The sequence below is a fragment of the Ammodytes marinus genome (assembly GCF_949987685.1).
Source record: "Ammodytes marinus genome assembly, chromosome: 11".
Lineage (NCBI taxonomy): Eukaryota > Metazoa > Chordata > Actinopteri > Uranoscopiformes > Ammodytidae > Ammodytes > Ammodytes marinus.
In genome coordinates this window covers 25,914,444-25,938,587 of record NC_137215.1, presented here as the reverse complement: position 1 = coordinate 25,938,587, position 24,144 = coordinate 25,914,444, and the positions used below count along the sequence as shown (strand labels likewise).

Genomic DNA, 24,144 nt, shown 5'->3' with positions numbered 1-24,144 from the left:
CATTAGATGTGTTCCTTGTGAGTGGGGGAAAGTTGATCCATATGAAACGTAAGTTGAGAATTGGTTGATAACAGCAGTTGATAGTCAACTTACTAGAAGTTGACACTCAACTGATAGTTGAATATTTGTAAAGAACATGTAATAAAAAGTACAATGTCTGTTGCAGACTGTATTTGTAAAAATAAATTAACAAAATAAAATGATCGTATAGTTAACTAACACTTAGTTGAATGCATGTTACATATTTGATGACAAGCTTTGTTAAGTATCAACTAACTCACTGTTTAATATCAACTAACCATCTACTAATAATGCAACTAATAGTTAACTGACAGTTAGTTGAATGCATGCTACGTGTACAAAACAACATCTACTAAACATGCAACTTATAGTTAACTGACAGTTGAATGCATTCTAAATATGTATCAACTTACTCACTGTTGAATATCAACTAAACATCTACTAATAGTGCAACCTATAGTTAACAGACAGTTAGTTGAATCCTTGGTTTTTTATCTGTTGAACAAGCTCTGTTGAATATCAACTAATCATCTACTAATAGTGCAACTTATAGTTAACTTACAGTTAGTTGAATTCATGTTACTTATCTGTTGAGATATGTAAACTCATTCACTGTTGACATGCAACTGCGTATCAACTGATGGCTTGTTGAGTGTCAACTGTGGACTATCGAACTAAAGTGTTACCAAAATGTACAGTAAAAAATAACCTGTTATAGATAGATAAATCTATCTTATATATTGCAGCTCTGCTTGAGATGCATCTGTCTTCAGGATTCTGTACGGCTACAATTAAAGGTGGAGTCAGTGATTCTGGAGAATGCTTGTTGTCAAAATCCCTTTTTGTCAAAATCAGTGAATATCTCCTCATGATCTGCTTGCTGCCTGTCCATACAGTGTGTGCACTGAAGAAAAAATCCGCTGTGAAAACACAACCTAGAGTCTGTAAACGCTCATGTTGCTAGCTATGCTCAGCCCCTTTGTTTACCCATTTACAGAGCCTATAGGCTGTGTATTAACACCAGATTTCTTTCTCAGCTCACGCAAAGTACCGACAGTACCGATTGTGAGGAGATATTCACTGATTTATCTATTTTATATTGTATATGAAACAATGTACAATGTATTTGTCCCTGCTCAATAAACTTCAAAATAAATAAAAATTAATGAATTAATTAATTAATAAACAAAAAGGTGATTTTGACAACAAGCGTTCTCCAGTATCACTGACTCCACCTTTAATTATTATTAGTTATTCAGTTTCTTAATTTGACTATTATTCAAATGAATTATTTGGATGAATCATGTTGAAGATGTTGGCCTAGTTTGTTGGTGTTCCTGGGTTTGGAATAACCAACAGTAATGGTGAGAGTGACGAGCATGTGTGCCATATTTACGAAATTGATTTTTTTTTCTGGTGTCATCAACTAGCTGTCTCTCTGCCTATAAGACTCCTGAAGGGATCCATGTCCCACCAGTCCCCAAGTCCTCGTATGAATGAATGAATGAATGATTTATTTCGAATATGCAAAAACAATACAATATTAAAAATGCATCAACAGGAGTCGGCACTAGTGACTCCTGCACTGATAAGGCTGCCAAGCACTCTATAAAAATGCCACAACATATTTGAAAAGGGGTGGGAAGAAGTAAAAACTTGTTCAATCCCACCCCACTTCTTTAAACAATATTAACAGGTCATATATCAAAATCAAAACTCAAAACTACATGTTTCCTTCAGACTAATTTCTAATTTTCATGATATCAATTCTATGTATCAACACTTGCATATCTGTACACCATACCGATGCACATAGATACACACAAACGTACAAACAAACACTTGCATATCTGTACTCCATACCAATACACATAGATACACACAAACGTTCACGCGAACACTTGCATAACTGTACAGCATACCAGTACACATGGATGCACACAAACGTACCAATACATAATCCTACACATACCCATGTTTCCTACTCACTGACACACTGAAAATGTCAGCCACTCCGACTGCCAGCACCACAGCAACTGTGGAGTCAGCCATCGCAGAAGGCCGAGCCACCACAGCATGCTACACCACCCTTAAGACCAATACCTTACTGCTGATAACACAGTTAACTATGTTAACAAGTAATGAGACGTCAAAGCCCTCCTTCATTACTGTAACTCTGGAAAACCATCTCTTTGTATCTTTTTTTAAATCAATATCAATAGTATCAATTAAAGTATTCTCTACGAACACAGCATGAGCTTTACGACAAACACAGGCTACTCTCTCTATCTCTCTTTGTGTGTGTGTGTGTGTGTGTGTGTGTGTGTGTGTGCATATACCTCTCTATCAGCTGGGTTTACTCTCAGCGGACACTGATGCGCACAACAAGGACTGCCTCTCTCTCTCTCTCTCCAGGTCCTCTCCTCCATCCCGTCTCCCTCCTCTCCTCTCCTCTGCACCTGCTCCTCCCCTCCCTGCCTTATATTATCCTCACACACACACACACACACACACACACACACACACACACACACACACACACACACACACACACACACACACACACACACACACACACACACACACACACACACACACACACACACACACACACACTCTCTCTCTCTCTCTCTCTCTCTCTCTCTCTCTCTCTCTCTCTCTCTCTCTCTCTCTCTCTCTCTCTCTCTCTCTCTCTGTTTCTCTCTCTCCCTGTCTCAGAGCAGCAGCGCTCCGTATAGCCTCTACTCCTCGCCAAGTGATGCTCTTCTTCCTCTTCTTCGGCGGCGGCACACATCGGTGTGCTATCACCGGCGGCCGCTGCAGGGTGGTGGACCAGTCCGGATCGCTTTTTTTCTCCTTTGGGAACGCGCACCAAGGGACCACATAACATGGGAATATAACGGGGGCTTGAAAGAGAGTGAGCTGGAGGCTGGAGGAGGCTACAGGACGACGACGAAGAAGAAGAAGCACTCAAGTCCCATCCGAGAGATTGAGAAGAGAGGGAGGAGGAGAAGAGGAGAGGGGAAACTCCTGGGAGCCGGTCCCGGTGGGACGAGGGGGAACGAAGCCGATTGTGATGTGCTTTTTCACAGTTTGAGATGGACTCAATGCGCCTCTTTTTGTTGTTTGGTTGAGAAGACTACAATTCATCTGAAGGATTTTAAGGATGTTAAAGGAGAGGGGGTTTCCTGGAGTTGCGGTCGGTGCATGCATTTCTGTTCTGTGATGAAGTGAGTGGAAGGAAGGAGAGGCACGGTAACTTCAGCCTCCTCATTTTCAAATTTAGATTATTGACAACACAGGATAGTGGATTTTATTTGGTTTCTACAGTTGTTTTAAAAGCTGGTGTCACACAAAACAACAGAAAAAAATAAAACACAGACAATATACGACAAACATCACACAATAATATAGGCTACTACGACACACATCACCTCGCCATGAAATCAGTGTTTTTCAGCCGCTTCTTCATTCTCTTGCCCTGGGTGCTCATTGTCATCATCATGATCGACGTGGACAGTAAACGGACGGTCCGGACTCCGGCCGCTGGCAGGGCGCAGCAGCGGGCAGGGGCAGGCGCCCACAATCAGTCCGCCCTGCCGGTCATCTACGCCATCACTCCCACCTACACCCGTCCCGTGCAGAAAGCGGAGCTGACCCGCCTGGCCCACGCCTTCCGCCAGGTGGCCCGCTTCCACTGGATCGTGGTGGAGGACTCGGCGGGGCGCACGGAGCTGGTGTCGCGCTTCCTGGCCCGCTGCGGCGTGCCCTACACGCACCTGAACATCTTCACGCCGCGCCGGTTCAAGCGCATCGGGATGCCACGAGCCACCGAGCAGAGGAACGTGGCTCTCACGTGGCTCCGCCAGCACCGGGGCAAGCGGGACCCCGGGGTGGTGTTCTTCGCCGATGACGACAACACGTACAGCCTGGAGTTGTTTGACGAGGTAAGATTCAGGTTCACAGATTAAGACTTGACAAACTGACCAAAGCTTCCCATGTAAGCCTATGTGTTTTCACAATTTTCACTGAATTGAATTTAAATGGCAGCTACAGCAGGTTTGACAGCAAAGCCTAAAGTTTTGATACCAGTTTAAAGTGTTTTAGTTTGAAAACCATGGTGTGGAAACATTAGCTACCATACCCATGGAGCTTGTGTGTATTTGTAAGTATCATCTTCCTTGTCAAAGTGCAGTCTGCACTTATTGTCTATTTTACCTGTTCTTGTGCTACTTCTTTGTGTCCACTCTTCCAAAACATGGCAGTAGCACTGGTGGAAGAAGAACTCACAACCTTAAAATAACAGTATAAGAATCAGAGACCATGGTAAAAAATATTCCATTTCAACATTTTATAATGAATTATTAAAATAACAGCGGTCGTCCTATAAGTCTACTTACTATAAAGGGGCATAATGTGTAAATCCTGAAAGAGGAAACATATTATTTTACAAATGTAAAGTTAAACCCATAAGGAATAACACACACCCCTTCTCAGCTCATAAAACCACTGAGGAGTTTTGCTACGACCTACAGTGTATGGTGGCTAATGTTAGCTGACATTACGGACACAGTCCACTGACTTTCTGTGGCACCGCATTCTAACATTCACCATTGTCTTATACATGCACGAGTGCCTGCCACACATGGCCACGGTGGCTGCCTTTCAGCCAAGCCTCACTTTAAAGTATCAGAAGTAGGCTAGTGATTATGCAGAATGTCCCCTTTTATTATACCACTTACTCCATCCATGCACACCTTGTTGCAAAGGATTTTGCCCCTCAGATTTAGTGATGGATATCATGTGAGGTACTAGAGCTAAGATACACATGTATATTATTATTGACTATTTAAGCACATTTGACCACAGCTTCCACGCTATAAAGGTAAAGGGTCTATTTCACCCATTTCTGAGTGTCTTTGTATACCTTGCTCAAACCATTATGCTGTAGTTGAGAAGGCATTGTTAGGCATTCCCCAGATGGGATCATTTGTAGAGGAATTGAAGACATTGAAATTCACCAGTTCTTGGTGAGGATGGAGTCCCACTGGAACCTTGATAAAAAACCCCTCTGATGAGAAACCCGTTCTGTTAAACCCAAGAGGCCGTGGTTTAAACCAATGTATTCTAGTAGAGCCAAAGCGCTAGAACTACCCAGACGCTTGGTATCAAAGGAGTGTGTTCACAGAGAGAGAGAGAGAGAGAGAGAGAGAGAGAGAGAGAGAGAGAGAGAGAGAGAGAGAGAGAGAGAGAGCAGAGAGTTGAGTGAATGCTAAAACAAGTGAGAGAGAGAGAGAGAAAAACCGATAAAGGATGCACCACGGTAGACAGTTTCTTTCAAAATCTGTATATCTCACCACCATCGTTGTCCAATTTTCTACTGATCCACTCGCCAGCAATGAATTAATAAGCTGGATTCTGTGTGTGTGTATGTGTGTGTGTCCATGTGTGTATGTACAGTATGTGACCATTTTGTTTGCTTGTGGGCTGCTGTCTGTCTGTGTGTGTGTGTGTGTGGTCTGTTGTGTGGTCTGTGTGTGTGTGTGTGTTTCCTTACAGGTATGTGGTTGTGAATATCTCTGAAGTAGCATTTAGAGCAATATAAGACACTGGAAGTATTTTCATATATAAAGACCAGTCAAAACATATGGACTAGCTGCTGGACTATGTGGACTATATGTAACATTGTTGGACTGTTATATTGCCAAACCTACTCCATGTAACTCAATGCACTACCTGAGTGTGTGCATACGGGTATCTGTTTTCACATCAATCAATATTTTTCTTATAATAAAGACATAGACGCACAGGCGCCTATACAGCATTATCTATACATCCAGGTAATGAAAAAGACCAGCCAATAGCAGCTAAACAATGCGCTCTGATACATGCACGCACAAGCACTCGCAAATAATGCGTCTCTGATTGCTGATTGTTCGCTCTGATTGCTCCCATTCAAAGATCGCCGGCCCTAATTCTGAAATGGCTGTAATTTGCTCCAATAATAAAATGTTCAGAATGCAAAACACTGTTATTAAACTACTGATAACTGAATAACTGATCATTTGCTCACCGGACTGAATGATATAGTGAAAACTGAAGCTATATTGTAGTCTATCTAGCTTTAAAGGTCACATACATTATAATGCTCATGTTCAGGTCCAAAATTGTAATTTGGGCTTCTACTAGAAACGGTTTTTATGGTGTAGTATCCAAAGAAAACCTTTATATATCTCTAATGACATCACATGGGGAGATAAATCTGACTGGAGTTAAAGGTGGAGGTGGAGACAAAGAGATTTATTTTCTCTCGTACTTTTTCGGCTCGATGGTGTTTTGTGCCCCCAGCGGAGCCTTCAAGGCAGCCTGGAAGACCCTATCCCTAACCCTAACCCTAACCCTAAACCTAACCCTAACCCTAACCCTAACCCTATCCCTAACCCTAACCCTAACCCTATCCCTAACCCTAACCCTAACCCTAACCCTAAACCTAACCCTATCCCTAACCCTAACCCTAACCCTATCCCTAACCCTAACCCTAACCCTAACCCTAACCCTAACCCTATCCCTAACCCTAACCCTAACCCCTTAATGATGAGGTAATCAGTGATCCACAGCAAATGGCTGAAGCTTTTAATACTTATTTTATAAATTCTGTAACAAATTTAACAAAGGACGGAAAAGGACAAGCTTTTACCACATCTCCAGTAAACACATGTGCTCCTGTTTTTGAAATACATGCAGCATCACAGGGGGATGTTGATAGGATCATTTGTAGACTGAAAAACTCTAGAGCCAAAGATGCATTTGGTATGGATACGGTCTTTTACAAGGAACATAAACAGTCACTCATTGAACCAATCACCAACATTATAAATCAATCCATAACAGAAGGTGTCTTTCCAAACTCTTGGAAATGCTCTGTAATCACACCGATCTATAAAGCTGGGGAACCCACAGAAACAAGTAACTATAGGCCAATTAGTATTCTTCCAGTTGTCTCCAAAATAATAGAGAAACATATAATAGAGCAACTTGTGGCACATCTTGACAATAGCCCATTTTATCTCCACCCAATGCAGTTTGGCTTTAGAAAACACCACTCAACTGAAACCGCCATTTGTTATTTTGTGGAGAACATAAAATTAAGCATAGATAAAGGGGGGGTCATTGGAGCAGTGTTTCTTGACTTGAGAAAAGCGTTTGACACTGTCAACCATGAGATACTAATGGCAAAATTGTCTGCTTTTAATATTTCTTCACATACTGCACAATGGATGAGATCATATCTTGAGGAGCGAAAGCAGTGTGTCAGATTGCAAAATACAATATCTGATACCTGTGAGAACAACTTAGGTGTGCCTCAAGGATCAATATTAGGGCCACTGTTATTTAGTATTTATATAAATGATATGCCAAACATCTGTCCATCTAATGTGCAATGCCAACTGTATGCTGATGACGCAGTTATCTATGTTCATGCAAAAAATACAGAGCAAGCCGCTCACAAACTGACAGCTGCAATGGACAGTGTTTCAGAATATCTAGAGCGCTCCCAATTGGTTCTTAACCTAACTAAAACAGTCTGCATGTTTTTCTCAAAGAAGGCCTGTGATAAAAATACAGATTCCATGGTATCGATACAGGGCCAAAAACTTACAGTGGTCCAGGAATTCAAGTATTTAGGTGTTGTTATCGATTCACAATTAAATTTTAAGCAACAAGTAAAAAAAACAGTAAACAGAATGAAATTTAATTTATCCAACTTCAGATACATTAGAGAAAATATGCCATTTGATTCAGCAAAACTATATTTTTATTCAATGATTATACCTCATATGACATACTGCATGACAAGCTGGGCATTGGCATGCAAGACCACGTTAACATCTGTGGAAACAGTATACAAACAAGCCATTAAGATTTTAGATAAAAAACCGAAAACCTATCACCACTGCAATATCTTAAAGAAGCACGATTTACTGAGTTGGCAAAACATGATCAAGTATGCAGACTGCACCCTGGTTTTTAAAATTCTCAACAGACTCGCCCCAGCGCCATTGCAAATGTTTATACAAAAAAATGAAAGTAGATCCACCAGGGCAACTTCTCGAGGTGACTGTATTGTTCCTTTTAGAAAAAGTGCCTATGGACAGGCTGTATTTTCATACCGTGCAACTCATACCTGGAACACGCTACCCGCTGCTCTACGTGAGCTTCCCACTCTTGGCTCTTTTAAAAAACGTCTTAAAGTATGGCTGCTGGAATCTCAAAACTGTTCACACAATCTATCATAGATTTTTATTTTATTTTTTTATTTTTTTAATATTTTTTAACATTATTTGAATAATTGTTTTCATTCACTTGTTCTGTCGGTTGCATGTTTTTTTTTTTTTTTTTTTTTTTCTCTTCTTTTAGATTGTCTGTTTTTATTATTATTTTATTGTCTGAGTACACACGTATGTTTGTTTTATGTGATTGGTGTCGACCAATCAAGGGACAAAGGATGCAAATTAGCACTTGCTACAATCCTGTATATTTACATGTAAATGTCTATTAATATGCAATGTCCCTTTTAAATAAATAAACTTAAACTTAAACCCTATCCCTAACCCTAACCCTAACCCTAACCCTAACCCTATCCCTAACCCTAACCCTAACCCTATCCCTAACCCTAACCCTAACCAGCACTGCCTTGAAGGCGCCGTTGGGGGCACAAAACACCAAACACCTTCTTTTGGAGACTGTAGTTACACCAGGGACCCATATTAATGTTGATGTTAATGTTTGCATAATCAGTGACCTTTAAAGAGGTTAACTCAGCCCATTCAAAAACCGCGTGTTTGTGCCATCCTCTACCTGAGCATTGTATTGTCACATTACAGGATAAATATTGTATGTTCTTCTTTTTTTACTTTGTTTCCATCTAAAATCTCTTCTGCAAATAGCCGGAGAGATTTACATTAACTGTTTTTGATGCAATTTATCTGAGCCCTGCAGCTAGTCCTTTGGTCTGTTTACACATGCGAGATCAAAAACCCTGACAACTCCAAACGTGTGCGTGGGATGTCTATTATGCAATTACGACAGAAAAGCAGTAAAGCTGGTAATGGTTTTAGGGCTTCAACTAACATTTTTCCTCAATGAATTATTTTAGTTATAAAGTGTCAGAATATAGACACAAAAAGCCTATCACAGTTTGTGTTAATACAGTGTGCTACAGCTGAGCCTCCTCTCTCACACACACCCATAGTCTCAGTGTTAGATTATGTACCCCCCCCCCCCCCCCGGCTTATTTTAAAGAGCATGTGTTTGATTTGTTGATAGCACACATCTCTGTCTCTCTCTGCCTATTTCATTACCTAGCTTCTCTCTGTGCAGGTAATAGCCTGTCACAGAGAGATAATAGGCTGTCATACGGCAGTAATAACCTGCATACACTGTCTGCAGGCTTTAGACTGATGGCGCTAACTGTTTATAGTGCGGTGACAGCTTCCTATTAGAAACCTAATACCGTTTCAGGAGGAAAGAAAATTTCATCTAAAATATTATCTCACCGTGACCTTTTTGTAGTAATATTTCCCTATGGTAATCTGTTTTTTTAGCCAGCAAGGGGTTTTGTAAAAATGGGAATGAACTGATAAGATTTGATTTTCTATAGCCAAAAGGTGGAGTGAGCAATTCTGGATAACGCTTGTTGTCAAAATCACTTTTTCGTTAGTCAGTGAATACCACACGATCTGCTACCTGTCCGTACTGTGTGTGTGCCTGGCGAAAAAAGAAATTCAGTGTAAATACACAGCCTTGGCTCTGTAAAGGGGCCACAATAGCTAGCAACATGTCCGTTTACAGAGCCTATAGGCTGTGTATTAACTCTTGACTGTTTTTTCAGCGCACACAAACAGGCGCACACACACAGGCGGCGGATAGTGAGGAGATTCACTGATTTTGGCAAAAAGTGACTTTGACAACAAGCTTTCTCTAAAATTGCTGACTCCACCATTAACCCCCCTCCCCCCAAGAACTCAGCAGAGCGGAGATAAATGTGACACGCAGATGTGCACAACTTTCATTTCTTAGAGGTGGGGTAAGATACCTGATAAAAGCACAGGTATACATGATGATTCATACTCTTAAGCCCCTATCTCACTGGGCTGCGACTGTTTGCGACAAGTTGGAGACTGCATTCGCAAACGAGTCTCTAAACTGTCTCCAAACGTTCGCGGAGGTCTCAATTTCCTCGCATGAGTCGCAGAGCCGCGCAGTCTTGTCGCATGAATTTTGAACATGTTCAAAAAAAGTGTGCGACAAATCAGTCTCAAAATAGTCTCAGAGTCGTCGCAGGTGTGTCGCACGCGTCGCAAACCCTTCTCAATTTAGTCTCCGCGAGTCAGAAAGTGCGAGAAGTGTGAGACAACTTTGCGAGGGTTTGGCGACATATGAAACTAAATTGCGACTGATTTGAGACAAAAAGGAGACTGACATTCCGTTCGTGCGACACTCGCCAGACGTTCGTGAGACATAAATGCGACCTTCCGGCAAAGACATTCGCAAACGTGTCGTGAGGAACCAACTCAGTGAGACTGCAAGTGAAAATTGTCGCAAATTGGCACATTTTGTCGCAATTTTGTGTCTCCAACTGGTCGCAAACAGTCGCAGCCCAGTGAGATAGGGGCTTTACTGAAGTAATTTAATTCAGTCTCTAGATTTGAACCAATTCTATCCTTCTCTTAGCTGTAGAGCAAAAGGATGCCTTGCCTTTTCTGACCCGCAGTTTCCCTATTAAACCAAAAGAGGAACACCAGCTGGGACCAAATCAGCCTCATATCTTTTCTCCAAGTTGTTGATTACATGAAAGTCTAGCTGGCCGCTCGGGCTGTGTTGTTTTCAAGAGCGAGCTACAGTACACGCAACCGCAGAGTAATGAGCAAAATGTGTCTCCCCCCAACACACACACACACACACACACACACACACACACACACACACACACACACACACACACACACACACACACACACACACACACGCCTTTCCAAAGAAACATTGGTACGTAGCGAATGTTTAACAAGCCTCTTGGCGTTCCTCTTCTGTCTCGGGCAGCCAGAGTCAGAGCGGGAAATCGTGTGGAAAGGCATTTAGCATTTAGGAAGGAGGGTGTATTCTCCGTTTCCGAGCATTAGTCAGGTGTCAGGTCTGGCTCGTTCCAGATGAGACGCCTCCTAGCAGTCAATGTGCAGGGTGTCAGAAAACAGACAGGACTACTCATTTAATGCTGCCCATGCAATTACACCTGGATTGCCCATAGACACGCACACTTACGCACACGTACACACACACACACACACACACACACACACACACACACACACACACACACACACACACACACACACACACACACACACATTCCTGTCCTGTTCTTAAAGGTGATGAAGCATTTTTGCCTACTCGAGTCATTGTGCTGCCATTATTGAGAGCTCCCTCTCTTTAGACCATTAGCATGGTGTTTATAAAGTTTGAATATGAAAGAGTTGTTCATGAGCACTCCAAATTTGACTATTCTTATAAAATGCCAAATGGTTTTAAGGTAATCCCATCTTCTTCCAGAGAAGTATTCCTGTGGAGACAGCTTGTTTAACAGTATTTAAACTATAACAGTACATTCATAAACAGAGTAAGAGAATTGTCATAGGGTTTTCAGATTCCCTAAGCCTCAATCAATAAGGTTTGTTGGGGTTATTTTAGTAAAAACATCTCCAATATCAGAGTGGAAAGACTTCTCTGGCAGTAGAACTATCAATATAGATCAAGGAGAAGATTTGACTTTGGCAGTCCAGTAACTGGAAAGTAGTTCCTTGATGTTTTATAATGTAGTAAGCTTCAGTTCATTCACAGTTCAAGATGGAGTGATACCTGCACGTTACACATTTTGTGTATTGCACTCAAAGGTGGAGTCAGCTCTTCAGAGAGCCTTTACAAGCCTAGGCTGTGTATTTACACATGACTATTCTTCAGCACACGCAGTATGTCGTTCAGCTAGTGGATTTTGAGGAGGTTTTTACTGATTTTGACAAAAAGTGATTTTGACAACAAGCGTTCTTCAGAAGGGCTGACTCCACCTTTAATTAATAGTTTTAGTTTATCACAACTTCATTCCAATTGTCATTAGTTTTGTTAAAGATTGCTTCTGGTAACTGTGTTGGTAAGCAGTGTGTGGAAACTCCTCCACTCTGATTTTCTTAATACATCCATGGTAGTTTGAGTGAATGAAAACCATTAAATTGTTTTATATTTTGCATAGGTCATAAATACAACTCATTATGTCTGTGTTGACTGGTGGATAATTGTTAGCCAATGCTAGCTAGCTAAGCTTATATTGTTGTAAGTAAACTGGCTAGTTTAGAAGTTATTCAGGGCAGACACTGGTTTACATCTGGCTGGGAAACAAAGCCTGGGATTCAAATTGAAGGGGGACGCATGTGGCTTAGAGCAAATGAAAGTATCTTAGATATTATCAGGATTGGATCTGCAACACTTACAAATGAGAAATGTAAACAGCGATATGAAAAAGCAAAGGATTTTGGAATTTCCAAAATACATACAGTATATTTTATCTGTATTTTTTCATGTTACATATTCCATGTGTCAACATTGAACGCTTTGGTCTTCCATAACCTTCTGGGTTCATCTTTGACTCACCATACCCGCTGCAGCTTAGCGCATGCAGTGTTTCTGTGCAATGATGGGGGATTATTACTGTGGAAATGCAGGTTTAGGTAAACCAAAAGAAAGATAAAGGAGTTTAAATAATCAGGCTAAACTGTTGGCTTGTGTCCGACATCTAATCATCTGACTGCTTATGTTTTTCAGAATGTCTTTGGTACTGTACAGTGTACATTTAGACAATATACATGATGGCCAAAGCACCAAGAATCAGATAAAACTACTACTGAAATCTACCTTTTGGTGATGTATAAATGGTTGATTCAACATTTTCCCCAATAAGCCCATTGTTGTGAGCCCTATTCTATCTGCCTCAGGTCAGCCTTACAATGATGGACCCAATCAAACTGGGCTGCCAAACAAGCAATCAGGAAAACTAAGCTGATGTGCCCCCCCCCCCCCCTCCCCCTCCACCCCTTACTTCATCCCTGAATAGCTGACTCTTAAGATGTTTTTTTTAGCTGACAGCAGCACGGCAGGACTGTTTGATTCAGCTGCAGTCAGCCTGTCAGCCAGGCAAGACGTCGGTCAGACCCTTATTTGAATAATTGAACTCCCCCCCGGGCCTTGAGAGACTCCCCAGCAGTCACAGCCACTTATTTTAGGGAGCAGGTACTTAGGCAAATGCTCTGTCCTCAAGTGTGACTATATGGAGCTCCTTTCTGACTTAGGTGGCATTACTGGGTCTAGTTTTTTAGTTCTGTTAAGGTGTGATGCTTTTTCATATTTTTTTTACTCAATTTCTCCTTAATCATCTTTTTTTAAATTTTTTATTATACTTTCGCTACAATTTTTCCTATGATATATGAAACCACCTATTGGGATGATCCCATGGCCCAGACACACACAAGCAAACATAATTATATATATTTGATCGGCAGACAGAGGGCGGCACAAGGAGAAACTTCTGGGATGAAGGAACCAGAGCAAGATGGGAAATTCAATTTCCTCAAACCCGTATGAGCAATTATCATAATGACACAGTGTAGTGGGAGAAGCGGGGGTGGCGTGTGTGTGTGTGTGTGTGTGTGTGTGTGTGTGTGTGTGTGTGTGCGTGCGTGGTTGTGTGTGTAGCAGGAAGGAGAGGAACCTCGTCAAGAGAAATTGTCCGCGGTCGGGTAGGTGGGAGGATGAGGATGGGGGAGAGAGGAAGGTGACGGAAAGGTTGAAGGCTCCTATGGCGCAACAATGCAGGGGAATGGGCTCAACTGTAAATGCCTCATAGATATCATCATCAAACTTTGCCAATTGGTGATTTTCATTAAAACAATTCATTTTTCTATAACAGCTTATTTAGAATTCTTTGAATAAATATGCAAATTTGGCAATATCTTACTAATGATGTGTACAGTCCCTTCTCTTTGAAGCCAAAACATCTTGATGTTTGATAAAGCCAGAGTTAAAATCTTTTTACTAAATATTAGTGTATTAGTGTGTTACTTAAGAACCAAATATATCATAAATCAGACAATGAACAACACATGAACAGATCCTTCTGTAACAACCTTCAGAATAGTGTGAAGAAGGATTATGGAAAGTTTAGTTTAGAGTAAATGCTTTAGAAGTTGAGATTTTTGGTTCAATAGCCGTTCAAGAGAGTTGTATAAAATATACAGATGCAAAAAGACAAGGTATGTTCAAAAAAACACATAAATGTATATTTTGGACCTTTTTATTTATACTAGTATGAAAGATGACATGGTATGGAAGCAAAATAGACACACATCTCAAAATGGACCAGTGCTTGAAGAAACAAGCAATACCTTGCCCTTTGTTCAGCGCTGTGTGTGACAGCGATTGGCTGGTATCCATTGAACCTGTTATATTAAAAACATAATTGAATCAGTGCATGTGACAGGCTGGCAGTCCTTGACAAAAGGCTTTGTGCCGTAGCATGTCCCCTTGACCTGTGACCTCAGTTTTCCCAATGTCCTTACAGCTTGTAACGTCTAATGAGGATATTTCTAGAACATTTTTCCCATCATATGCGGTCGGCTGGGATCAACTAATAGGACCCGTATCTGGGGTTTTGGTTGTCATGGGATTGATTATGGATGTTGTTGTAGCAATGGTGGAGATTTGTGATTCCCTTCTGATTCACTGTCTATTATCTATGTTTTGGGATTTGTGCACCATTGCAAAGCTATAAAACGAAAAGGCCAAAACATGCAGTGCATTATCTGGTTCTTTGCTTTCTCTTTGAGTTAGATGACATACAAAGCTGTCTTTACATATCTCATTTGTTCAATATTAATGCTGTAGTGCGTAGCTTCTGTTGCCCCATGAGGAATTCTGAGTGATTACAACAACACTGTCGGCACATCTCCATGATGTAAGCCTTCGGTGATCGTGCATGGATTTGTTACCTTCTGCTGTATGTCCAGGTTTTTTCTTAGCAGTAGAACCAACAACTGAAACATTTGGTGGGCACTTCTTGAGCTCTTGTGTCAGTGTCAGGGGCCGACACCAGTTTGTAATCACTGCCATATTGAGAAATACAGAGAGAGTTGTGTGGAGCAGATTGCTTAATCAACTTGTGTCAACTCATTTGGCGATGGCTTGGAATAAACCGACATTCATTTACATTAAAAAGTTACGCACTACTAATAATAACTTTATCTATATAGCACCTCTCAAAACAGAGTTATAAAGTAGTACTATAGCTTTAATACTTTGACAGAAATGTATCAGTCTTGGAGAGAAAACAAATGAAGGCAACTCCCAAAATGTGCAGGAAATGACATTGTTGCACACAGTTTATAGAGACACATGCATGTAGAGTGATTCACATAGATAGACAGCTCATTCCCCTGTTGGAAAGAAAGACTGGGATGTTACATGCACAGGTTTGTGGATAATCTCAGTCAATTGCACACACCCAGGCACATGCACCTTCACCCATTCCACCCCCCCCCCCCCCCCCACACACACACACACATTAACGCATAAAGCATTCAACCTGCACACATATCATGATGCACCATTGCATCACGCTTGGTTTCATATAGCCCATCCCCAGCCTCTGTATAATTTGATTCATTCATTTTCTCCTCAGCTCATTTCTTCCCTCCCTTTCCCCCCTATTTGCCTCTGCCATGCGTATTAATAACACACAGATAAAATACGCTTGATTAAAATCACACCGGGCCCGACAGCCCCCCACCTCCCTAAACAATCTTCCCTGTGCGCAAACACAACACAATGACGGCTCTTTTTTCTCCAGGGCAGGAGGCAGGAAAAGGAGAACATCCATAATGGATTTCATATACTCCATCATTAAGAGTCTCTTTGTGTGTGTACACAGACAAAATTCACTTCTCACCCGTTCGTTGTTTGCAGGGAAAGGCAGTCGGAGTTGATTACCCGACCCTGCTCCCAGACTGAGTGTCCTCCTGGCTCGGAGTCAGATGAAATGTGATGAAATGTGCTTTGGGCCCTGCACTGTATTCTTTACCCGTATAAGCGTGTCTTTTGTTTACTTGTAAAATAGCATGCGTTTATACCCACCTGTCATTTGTCAGGACCTAGAGGTTTGTGCATCCGGCCGCATTCTGAAATTAGACTTCATGTGCGGCAAAGATGAATTATTTGTTATCCCAGTGAGGCGTCTGCCCTGCGGTGAAGATATCCATATTGATATAGGGGCGGTGGAGCTCTTGAGCTTGTGATAGCAATAGCTATAAGGCCGGCAATGATGCACAGCAGCAGCACACAACAAAGTGCCCCTACAGATTTATCAGTGGAGCAGAGAGAGCATGGGGCACAAGAGCTTGGGGTTGTGATTGGCATTTTTTTTAAGAAGAGGTAAAATAACGAAATGACATCTTTGACTCACTTCAACACCGATATCCTAAACGACTTTTCACGTGCACTGCAGTGTTTCTCGCAGGATTTGATGAAACCGTGTCTGGCGGGCATTGCAAGCTCTTCCAGAAGAAAAAAAGGGTACATATATCTTTTTTCTCCCGAAATCTCTATTGGCCAACTTTGAGAGATTTTGCATCATATCGCATATAGCAGTAGACTTACTTTGTAAACTCCTTTAACACTCTTTGTAAGATAAGAACACTCCCTATTCCTGGACACATTGTTATTTTCTTGGAATGCAAAATAAAGTACATGGTCTTCTCTGTCTCCCCATGCCAACACTGGGGACAAATAATGAAACATAGTGGAGCTGTCATATATTGGAAGACAGCAGGAGACGGAGGCAGAGGAGGTTTAGGGGGTCTAGATCATACTGTACAGGTGCTTCCCTTGGCATTGCCCCTGGTACAAAACCATATTGTGTCCTTCTGTGTCTTCATATTGAGATTTGAATCCTGTCTACTCTATATAGCTTACAGTACATGGTTGCTTTCCCTGCCTTTTCTTTTCACCTCTTAGAGTTTTTGTTATAATATAATCGTAATCGACTTTTTTTGACAGCAGAACTACGGGTTGTCTTAGCAGGAAAGGCACAAGTGTTATTGATTTCATTAGAAAAAGACTGACTTCCATGTAAGTGTGCTTGTTCCAGCATTATTAGTTTGGTGCATGCTGGCTCACTGTCGTGGCTTCACTGGGAACACTTGAACTGAGCAACCTTGACTAAATTAAATGTACCCTGGCCTGTGCTTTTCCTGCCATGGCACAATGACAAAATGTCCCCTATGAGAAGGGTCAAAGGATTGAGAGCTGAAGATTTGTGAATTTGGGCTACTTAAACAAAACTGACTTGACCTTACGTGAGAGTCAAGGAATATTTCACAAAATAAGGAATGGTGGGCAAATAGAAAGAAGTAACATTGTGGACATAATATGAATTTAGTGTGGACACGAGGTCGAAGTGCCTTCAACTACATTGTGCTGCTTCTGCCTATTTGTGTGAGTGTGATCACACAAATGGGTGTTTTGTGCAACCCTTCACTTGCGGCGATGAAGGAATTACAAGTCATACATGTTGTAACAGCCATATGTCGGACATGTGATGAACATTTCCATTGTGTGGTTTTGGTTTAGGAAATACTCTTGCCACTGTTGGAATACACCCCTTAAATCCCTAAAACTGTTATCAAAAATGGTCCGGTGCCTGCTGCCTGTAATTTTAACTGAAGCCCCCTACTCTGTTTACTATTCACCTTGTGCCTGTTGGTGTCACATTATTTGATTACTTTTTCATTGTACCAGGGGACCGCTGCATAACAGCCTGTACTGTTTGCTCAGCCAACCTGAATAAAGGTAAAACTAGAAGTTTGTGTGGCAAACTGTTTCCTGTGCCAGCAGTAATCTACAGATGGTTGGCATGAAAGCCAGCATGTGCTGGAGCGCTCGCCACCCAGCAGAATAATGTCCCATCTGTTGGAACACTGTCAGCCACAGAGCTTTGTTTGGCTCCTGGCAAACATTTTGACATTGAGCTGTTGTTGATAAGGGGCCGGCCTGCACCGATGCTGCAAACCCAAAATTGAGACAACATATGTAGCTGCATCAGAATCTAAAAACACTACCTTTATTAAACTAGATCTGGTTACAAAAGCTGCTTTCATTAAAAATAAATAGATCCTATAATATCGTGCTGTTACCGTAGATGGACAAAGCAATTCTGGAGTGTGCTTTTTGTCTCAAATAGTTTGAGTCAAAATCAGTGAATATCTCCTCACGATATGCTACCTGTCCGTACTGTGTGTGCGCTGAATAAAAAAATCCAGTGTTGTTTATACACAGCTTAGTCTCTGTAAACGGGTACGATACTACTAGCTAAGGGCTTGTTTATGTACCCCTTTGTTTACACACCAGTTTAGCCTAGGCTGTGTATTAACACCTGTTTTTTTTCTCAACACACACACACACACACACACACACACACACACACACACACACACACACAGTACGGACAGGGATCAGATCGGATTCAACAAGCGTTCTTCGGAATCCTTGAATCCACCTTTCAAAGGTTTGTCTTGTATACATGATGCAGATCCCCTGCTTGTACGTCAAAGGCTGGCTCCTGTATGCTGTGACAAAGATTACCTTTCCATTTTGAATGTGATTTTTTACTATACTCAGACCCACAACCAGGAAGGTTCTTAGTGATTTTGGCTCTTATGGCGCTGCAGTACCAGATAGACAGACTCACTGTATACACAGATAGCTATACATCCATGGCCACAGTCCAGTTCTAATGGATAAGCAAAAGCTTTAAAGACATCAAAGCAGGGAGGAGTGTTGCCAGCACACAGCTTTCATTGCACTCCTTTAATGCAGTCTGGAGAAGATCAACATGCCTTTGCTTTGAAACAGATGTCATTCTAACTAGCCCATACAATAGCTGATGGAAATTAGAATTCTTCAGTCAGACGTCAGAACTAACCATTCCTGAATGTGATTGGTTAAAATGAACACACCGCTAAGCTGACTTTGGGTGTTTGCAGGATAAAACAGTCAATTGTGACATTGATTTGCTTTTGAACCTCCGAAAAAAGTAGTCGTTTTTTAATAGATTTGGAGCAAAAATGACAGGGTACAATTTTATTTCATAACTGTTACACTTGAGTTGAAGATGCATTGAAATGAAAATGGGTCAAATAAGCATGTGCAATGTGAAAAGAGTTGCTTTTAGCGGCAAAACCCACAGAATTATCAACAATAATCTGCAGCTTCCCTCGGCTCATCGTATTTGAAGTGTTTTGCATGGCTCGGGTTTTACGGCTCGCAGCTTTACAGTTTCAGGGACATTACAGGACATTTCAGATTTGACAGTACTAGAGACTGGCTGTTGAACATAAAGCATTTAAAGCCTATGGGAACCTGGTCCAAAAATATCTGATTGAAAATAAATGTTCATTAATTTTATAAAACTCAGTTGAAAAAATATATTTCTTCGTTGTCTAGACCGTTTGACAGGACTGTGTGTCCATGGTATGAAATGGTCTTCATGGCAACAGGATATATACAGTATATACTGTATGAATAAATTAATGAATGAATATACAATTTATATTTGTGCAAAGAACTGCCGTGATTGGTTCAAAATACTTATTGTGTTATGAGAACCAGACTTTGAGCATAGCCCGCCTCATCTAAACCTAGTCTCAGTAAAGTTTTTTAGAACTGAAATGACAATATATTCATTTGGATTGATAAATATTACCAACTCTTTTCAGATGTTTACTATCATGCAATTAACTCCCCAAATGACATAGGTAGAAGGATTTTGTGGATTCAGGTTTACAGGGGCTTTAACTACTAAAATTGGCGGAGACAACAAACAGGGCTTAAAGGATAGTGAATACTGGATGTCAGAATGAATGCTAATGCTGGCTCTTTGTCCACTGGGCACGTGCAGGCAGTCTGCTATCAGAAGAGCCACATCAATGTCAAATAGGTGTGATTTGTTAGCTTTGCCTCCATAGGGCTGATCAATGCTGCTATAAATACTTGCTTGAATCATTACATCATCTTATTGTTACATTACCTCACCACACCTTGATGCGTCCGACACTATTAAACCATGACCGAACTTGCTTGATTGATTCAAAGTAGATGTTAATCTTCAAAATATCTGGCCTTTGGACCAAATCTGCAACTTGTAATGACATAACCAACAATGCAACCTGCTGAATGGCTCGTGACATTTGTCTTGAAACGTTGTTTGGCTGATCAATTTAAAAGTGACATTCTGCGGTGCTGGTGTTGGCTTAAACGTCCGGCGAAATCCCCCTGCTCTTAATGTATGTTTTTGAGGTTTTTCTCGTGGGGATGTTTTTTTTAGGTTGTCCTTCATCTTAGACGATATATATGTTCAAAAAAACAATCATGTTTGTTTATCCCTGCAGACCTGGGTGATAGGCCTACCTGTTTAAACTGCCAAATGTCTGTGAAAAAGCTAATGTGTTTTGACCGTGATTATGAAAAAAATTAGTTGTGAAAACCCCCTGAGCGCTCTGATCACGGAAGTTATAAAGACAACAGAGGAAGATATTATTGCTTAGTGTAGCAGGAAATGAAATGTATTTGGTGCCATCCCTGCAGTCTGTTTCTGAATGTTGATTTTCAATGTGTTTTTTTTTCTCACAATTGGATCCCCCATGTAAGAACCAGCCAGTGTTTTTCTGCATATGTTTGTATGCTTCCATTCTAAACCCGTCCCTTATAACGTGTGAAACTAAGCACTGAGCCTCTGTACGAAAAAGCATTCAAACAGCATGGGATCATTAGTAGTCATACTATGATTTAACCGCTAAGCCAAAAAATAACGATCGTACTCCTGGAATGATCTGGGAAAGGACCGACGTGCGGAGTCAGCCTCTCTTTCTTCCTCTCTCACTGTTTATTCTTTTCATCTTTTTTTCTTTTCTTTCTTCTTTAACAAAGTCTTTGAAAGAGGTGACCAGGGAGAGGCAAGGCAGCAGGAGAGGTGTTAGGACGCGGAGGGCAAAAAAAAGAGATGGAAAGAAAAAGAGAAATGAAATGAATAAAGATGGAAGAGATGCTCCATGGAAGTCATACGCTAATTCATTCATTCTGTATCCATCCCTTCATCCCCGCAGGAAGATACAAATCACAGCGTGTCCTGTGTTTATCGGAAAGATGAATGACTTACAGTTACAATCTCTGACGGACATATTAATAAATGTCTATTTCCTGTTTCTTTATCGCGTCATTGCTTTAACACAATAGGGGGGTTCATCCAGCTCATACAAAGCTTGTAGGCTATATTGGAGCCAACACGACCCAACAGGAGTGTAAAATGACTTGTTTTTGACGGTAAAATGTCGGTGAGGGACGGGTACGAACAGAGAGGGGAAACGCCTATATGCATAATGTTGCAGTACAACTGGGTTATTTGGGAAGATTGATGTTATGCAGGAAAAATAAATGCCGTTGAATGCTGATTTTGGGTGTCGATGGCAATGGCAACGAATAAAGCTTTGAAAGCTTTCAGGTTTTAGCCTTACCCTAAAACATTGTGATAAGGCCTATTCCACAAACTCAGTGCTGGCAGTGATTGCAGGGCTATTACACATTGTTCCCCCATGTCATATTCTATTTTAAACATATTTCTATTTTTATGTGAAGTTTTTTTCATAGGCACAGTAATTACAGTGAAGCAGTCGTCGGAGCACGGAACTGAAAGCCTGTGTTGTCAAGGAGCCTTCCATCAATGCTAATACTAAAAGTACAAAATGGGAAAATCTAATACCACCATTCACAGTCAAGCTGCATGTTGATAGAAACTGTTCTACATTGCATTGCTTTGCTAGATCAGTGGTTGAGCGCTGGCCAGGCTCGATATGCACTTTGCTTGAGGCAGAGATCCTTTAATTGGGCTGTCAGTGGCCAGATTGACGGTTCTCCCCCCCTGTCACACGCAACCTTTTCCTAAGACCTCATTGGGGCTGGAATTGTTTTTTTATTTGTTTCCTATCTATCAAACTAGAAAAACATGGAGAAAAGAAAACTATCGGACCAATAAATACATTTTAGCAGATATAAACTCTTCTCTGGGGATATTTTTTTCGATTTATCTACTGACCATGTTATGCACTCAGCTATTCTGTGCTGCACATGGCCAGCCAGGCCTAACACCTCCATGAATGCTTGGATATTTTGCAACAGAACTGTAAAAATCCTCTCCATATATATCGTGCCATACATACATCTATTACACTTGGTTTCCCGCGGCCCTCAAAAGCTAGAACTCAGTGTGATGTCTGCCGCGCGGTAATGCAGTGCATGCTGACTGATTTGCTTCTGTTGTGTTGTTTTGTCATGAGCGCGTGGCTGGCTGGCTGGAGGCTGTTTGGGTGAGTGATGAGGAGCAGTGTCTGTGCGAATGGGCGCTTCAGGGTGGCAAGGGGTTTGGAGAATACATCCACAAAAACACAGACGCACACACACACACACACACACACACACACACACACACACACACACAGACAGAGACACAAACACAGACATTGACATCCACACATATAGAAATATACAGGTTTCACATACTCCCAACAACAAAAACTATTTTCTCTCTCTCTGTCTGTCTGTCTCTCTCTCTCTCTCATTTCTATATTGCTGGCATTGCAAGCTACGGTGGGCCGGTCAGAGCCCTTTGGTTACACACCCATTTACAGAGCCTAGGCTGTAACACTCAGGATCACAGTACGGACAAGGTAGCATGTCATATACCAGCCATTGTTACGCCCCCTTACGAATGAAAATTATGTTAATGTGTGTTAATGTGGCTAAAGTGAATGCAGTTGTGTGCTGCTGGGTAATAACTGAGCCAACCCTTCTTTTCTTCCTTCCTCTTTGCAGATGCGTAGCACTCGAGGTGTGTCTATTTGGCCCGTGGGATTTGTAGGCGGCCGATCGTACGAGCGGCCCATAGTGTCCCAGGGTAAAGTGGTGGGCTTCTACACCGGCTGGAGACCGGACCGACCCTTCGCCACCGACATGGCAGGTAAGGGGACATCTCCATAGGATACAAAGTCATTCTATGTGTTACATTGTGTTGAAAAAAAAATTGTAAATGTTATCCATCTAAATGTATTTAATGAGAAAGCCGGATTTATCAGGCACTTCCTCGTTAGTTATCAGCTTATTTGCATATTTCCCATCATACTAATGAAACCCCTCTGGACAGGTCTCCAGAAGTTGATTCCCTATGACTTATGGTTACCCTCCGACCTTTGAAGAAATCTAAATTGCCAATGGATCAACCCCCCCTTTTTTTCTCCATGATCTCCATTCCATACATCATACATGTGATTTGAATGATGAAATCATTTGATTGCATTGACCCCATACGCCAAACACTTACCAACATTGGACTGACACCTACTGACTGTTTGGCCAATCCAACATTTTGTTTTCACAGACTTTGCTGCCCTTAGTTCTTGAAAACGTTATCTTGTTTTCGTTCAGTTAACTCATCAGACAGTTACTACACAGCCTTCCAGAAAAGAAAAGCGTTTCCATCTCTTGTTAGTCAAATCTGATTGGTTTCTGAGACTAACACATTTACCTTATAGAAAGACTGTGTACTATATATACTAACTGGTGACACTTTATGGAGTGAAATACCTGGCAATAGGATGACATCATTTTTTTTAGCCAAACTTGAAATAAGACAAGCGTTTTGTTTACTTTGTTTAGGGCGGCAGTGGCGAAGTGGGTAGGGAGATCGCCTCTGGAGTGCAGGGTCGGAGGTTCGATCCCCCGTGTCCCCGCCACATGTCGAAGTGTCCCTGAGCAAGACACTGAACCCCAAATTGCTCCCGATGGTTCAGACAGCGCCTTGCATGGCAGCTACTGCCATCGGTGTATGAGTGTGTGTATGAATGGGTGAATGTGGTAAGATATGTAAAGCGCTTTGGGGCTGAGAAAATTGGCTAGAAGGCGCTATATAAGTCAAGTCCA

The 24,144-nt window shown here is 41.5% G+C and overlaps 1 protein-coding gene across 1 annotated transcript in view; it reads left to right on the top strand.

The window, feature by feature from the left end:
* Positions 1–3,461: 3,461 nt before the first annotated feature.
* The window catches only part of b3gat2 (beta-1,3-glucuronyltransferase 2 (glucuronosyltransferase S)), a gene marked incomplete at both ends in the record, with an annotated part of 37,482 nt that continues 16,799 nt past the window's right edge, over positions 3,462–24,144 (top strand). The window contains 2 exons of the mRNA XM_080037106.1: positions 3,462–3,968; positions 23,041–23,185. Coding sequence (XP_079893232.1) covers positions 3,462–3,968; positions 23,041–23,185 — 652 coding nt within the window. The remainder of the gene's footprint in view (positions 3,969–23,040; positions 23,186–24,144) is intronic.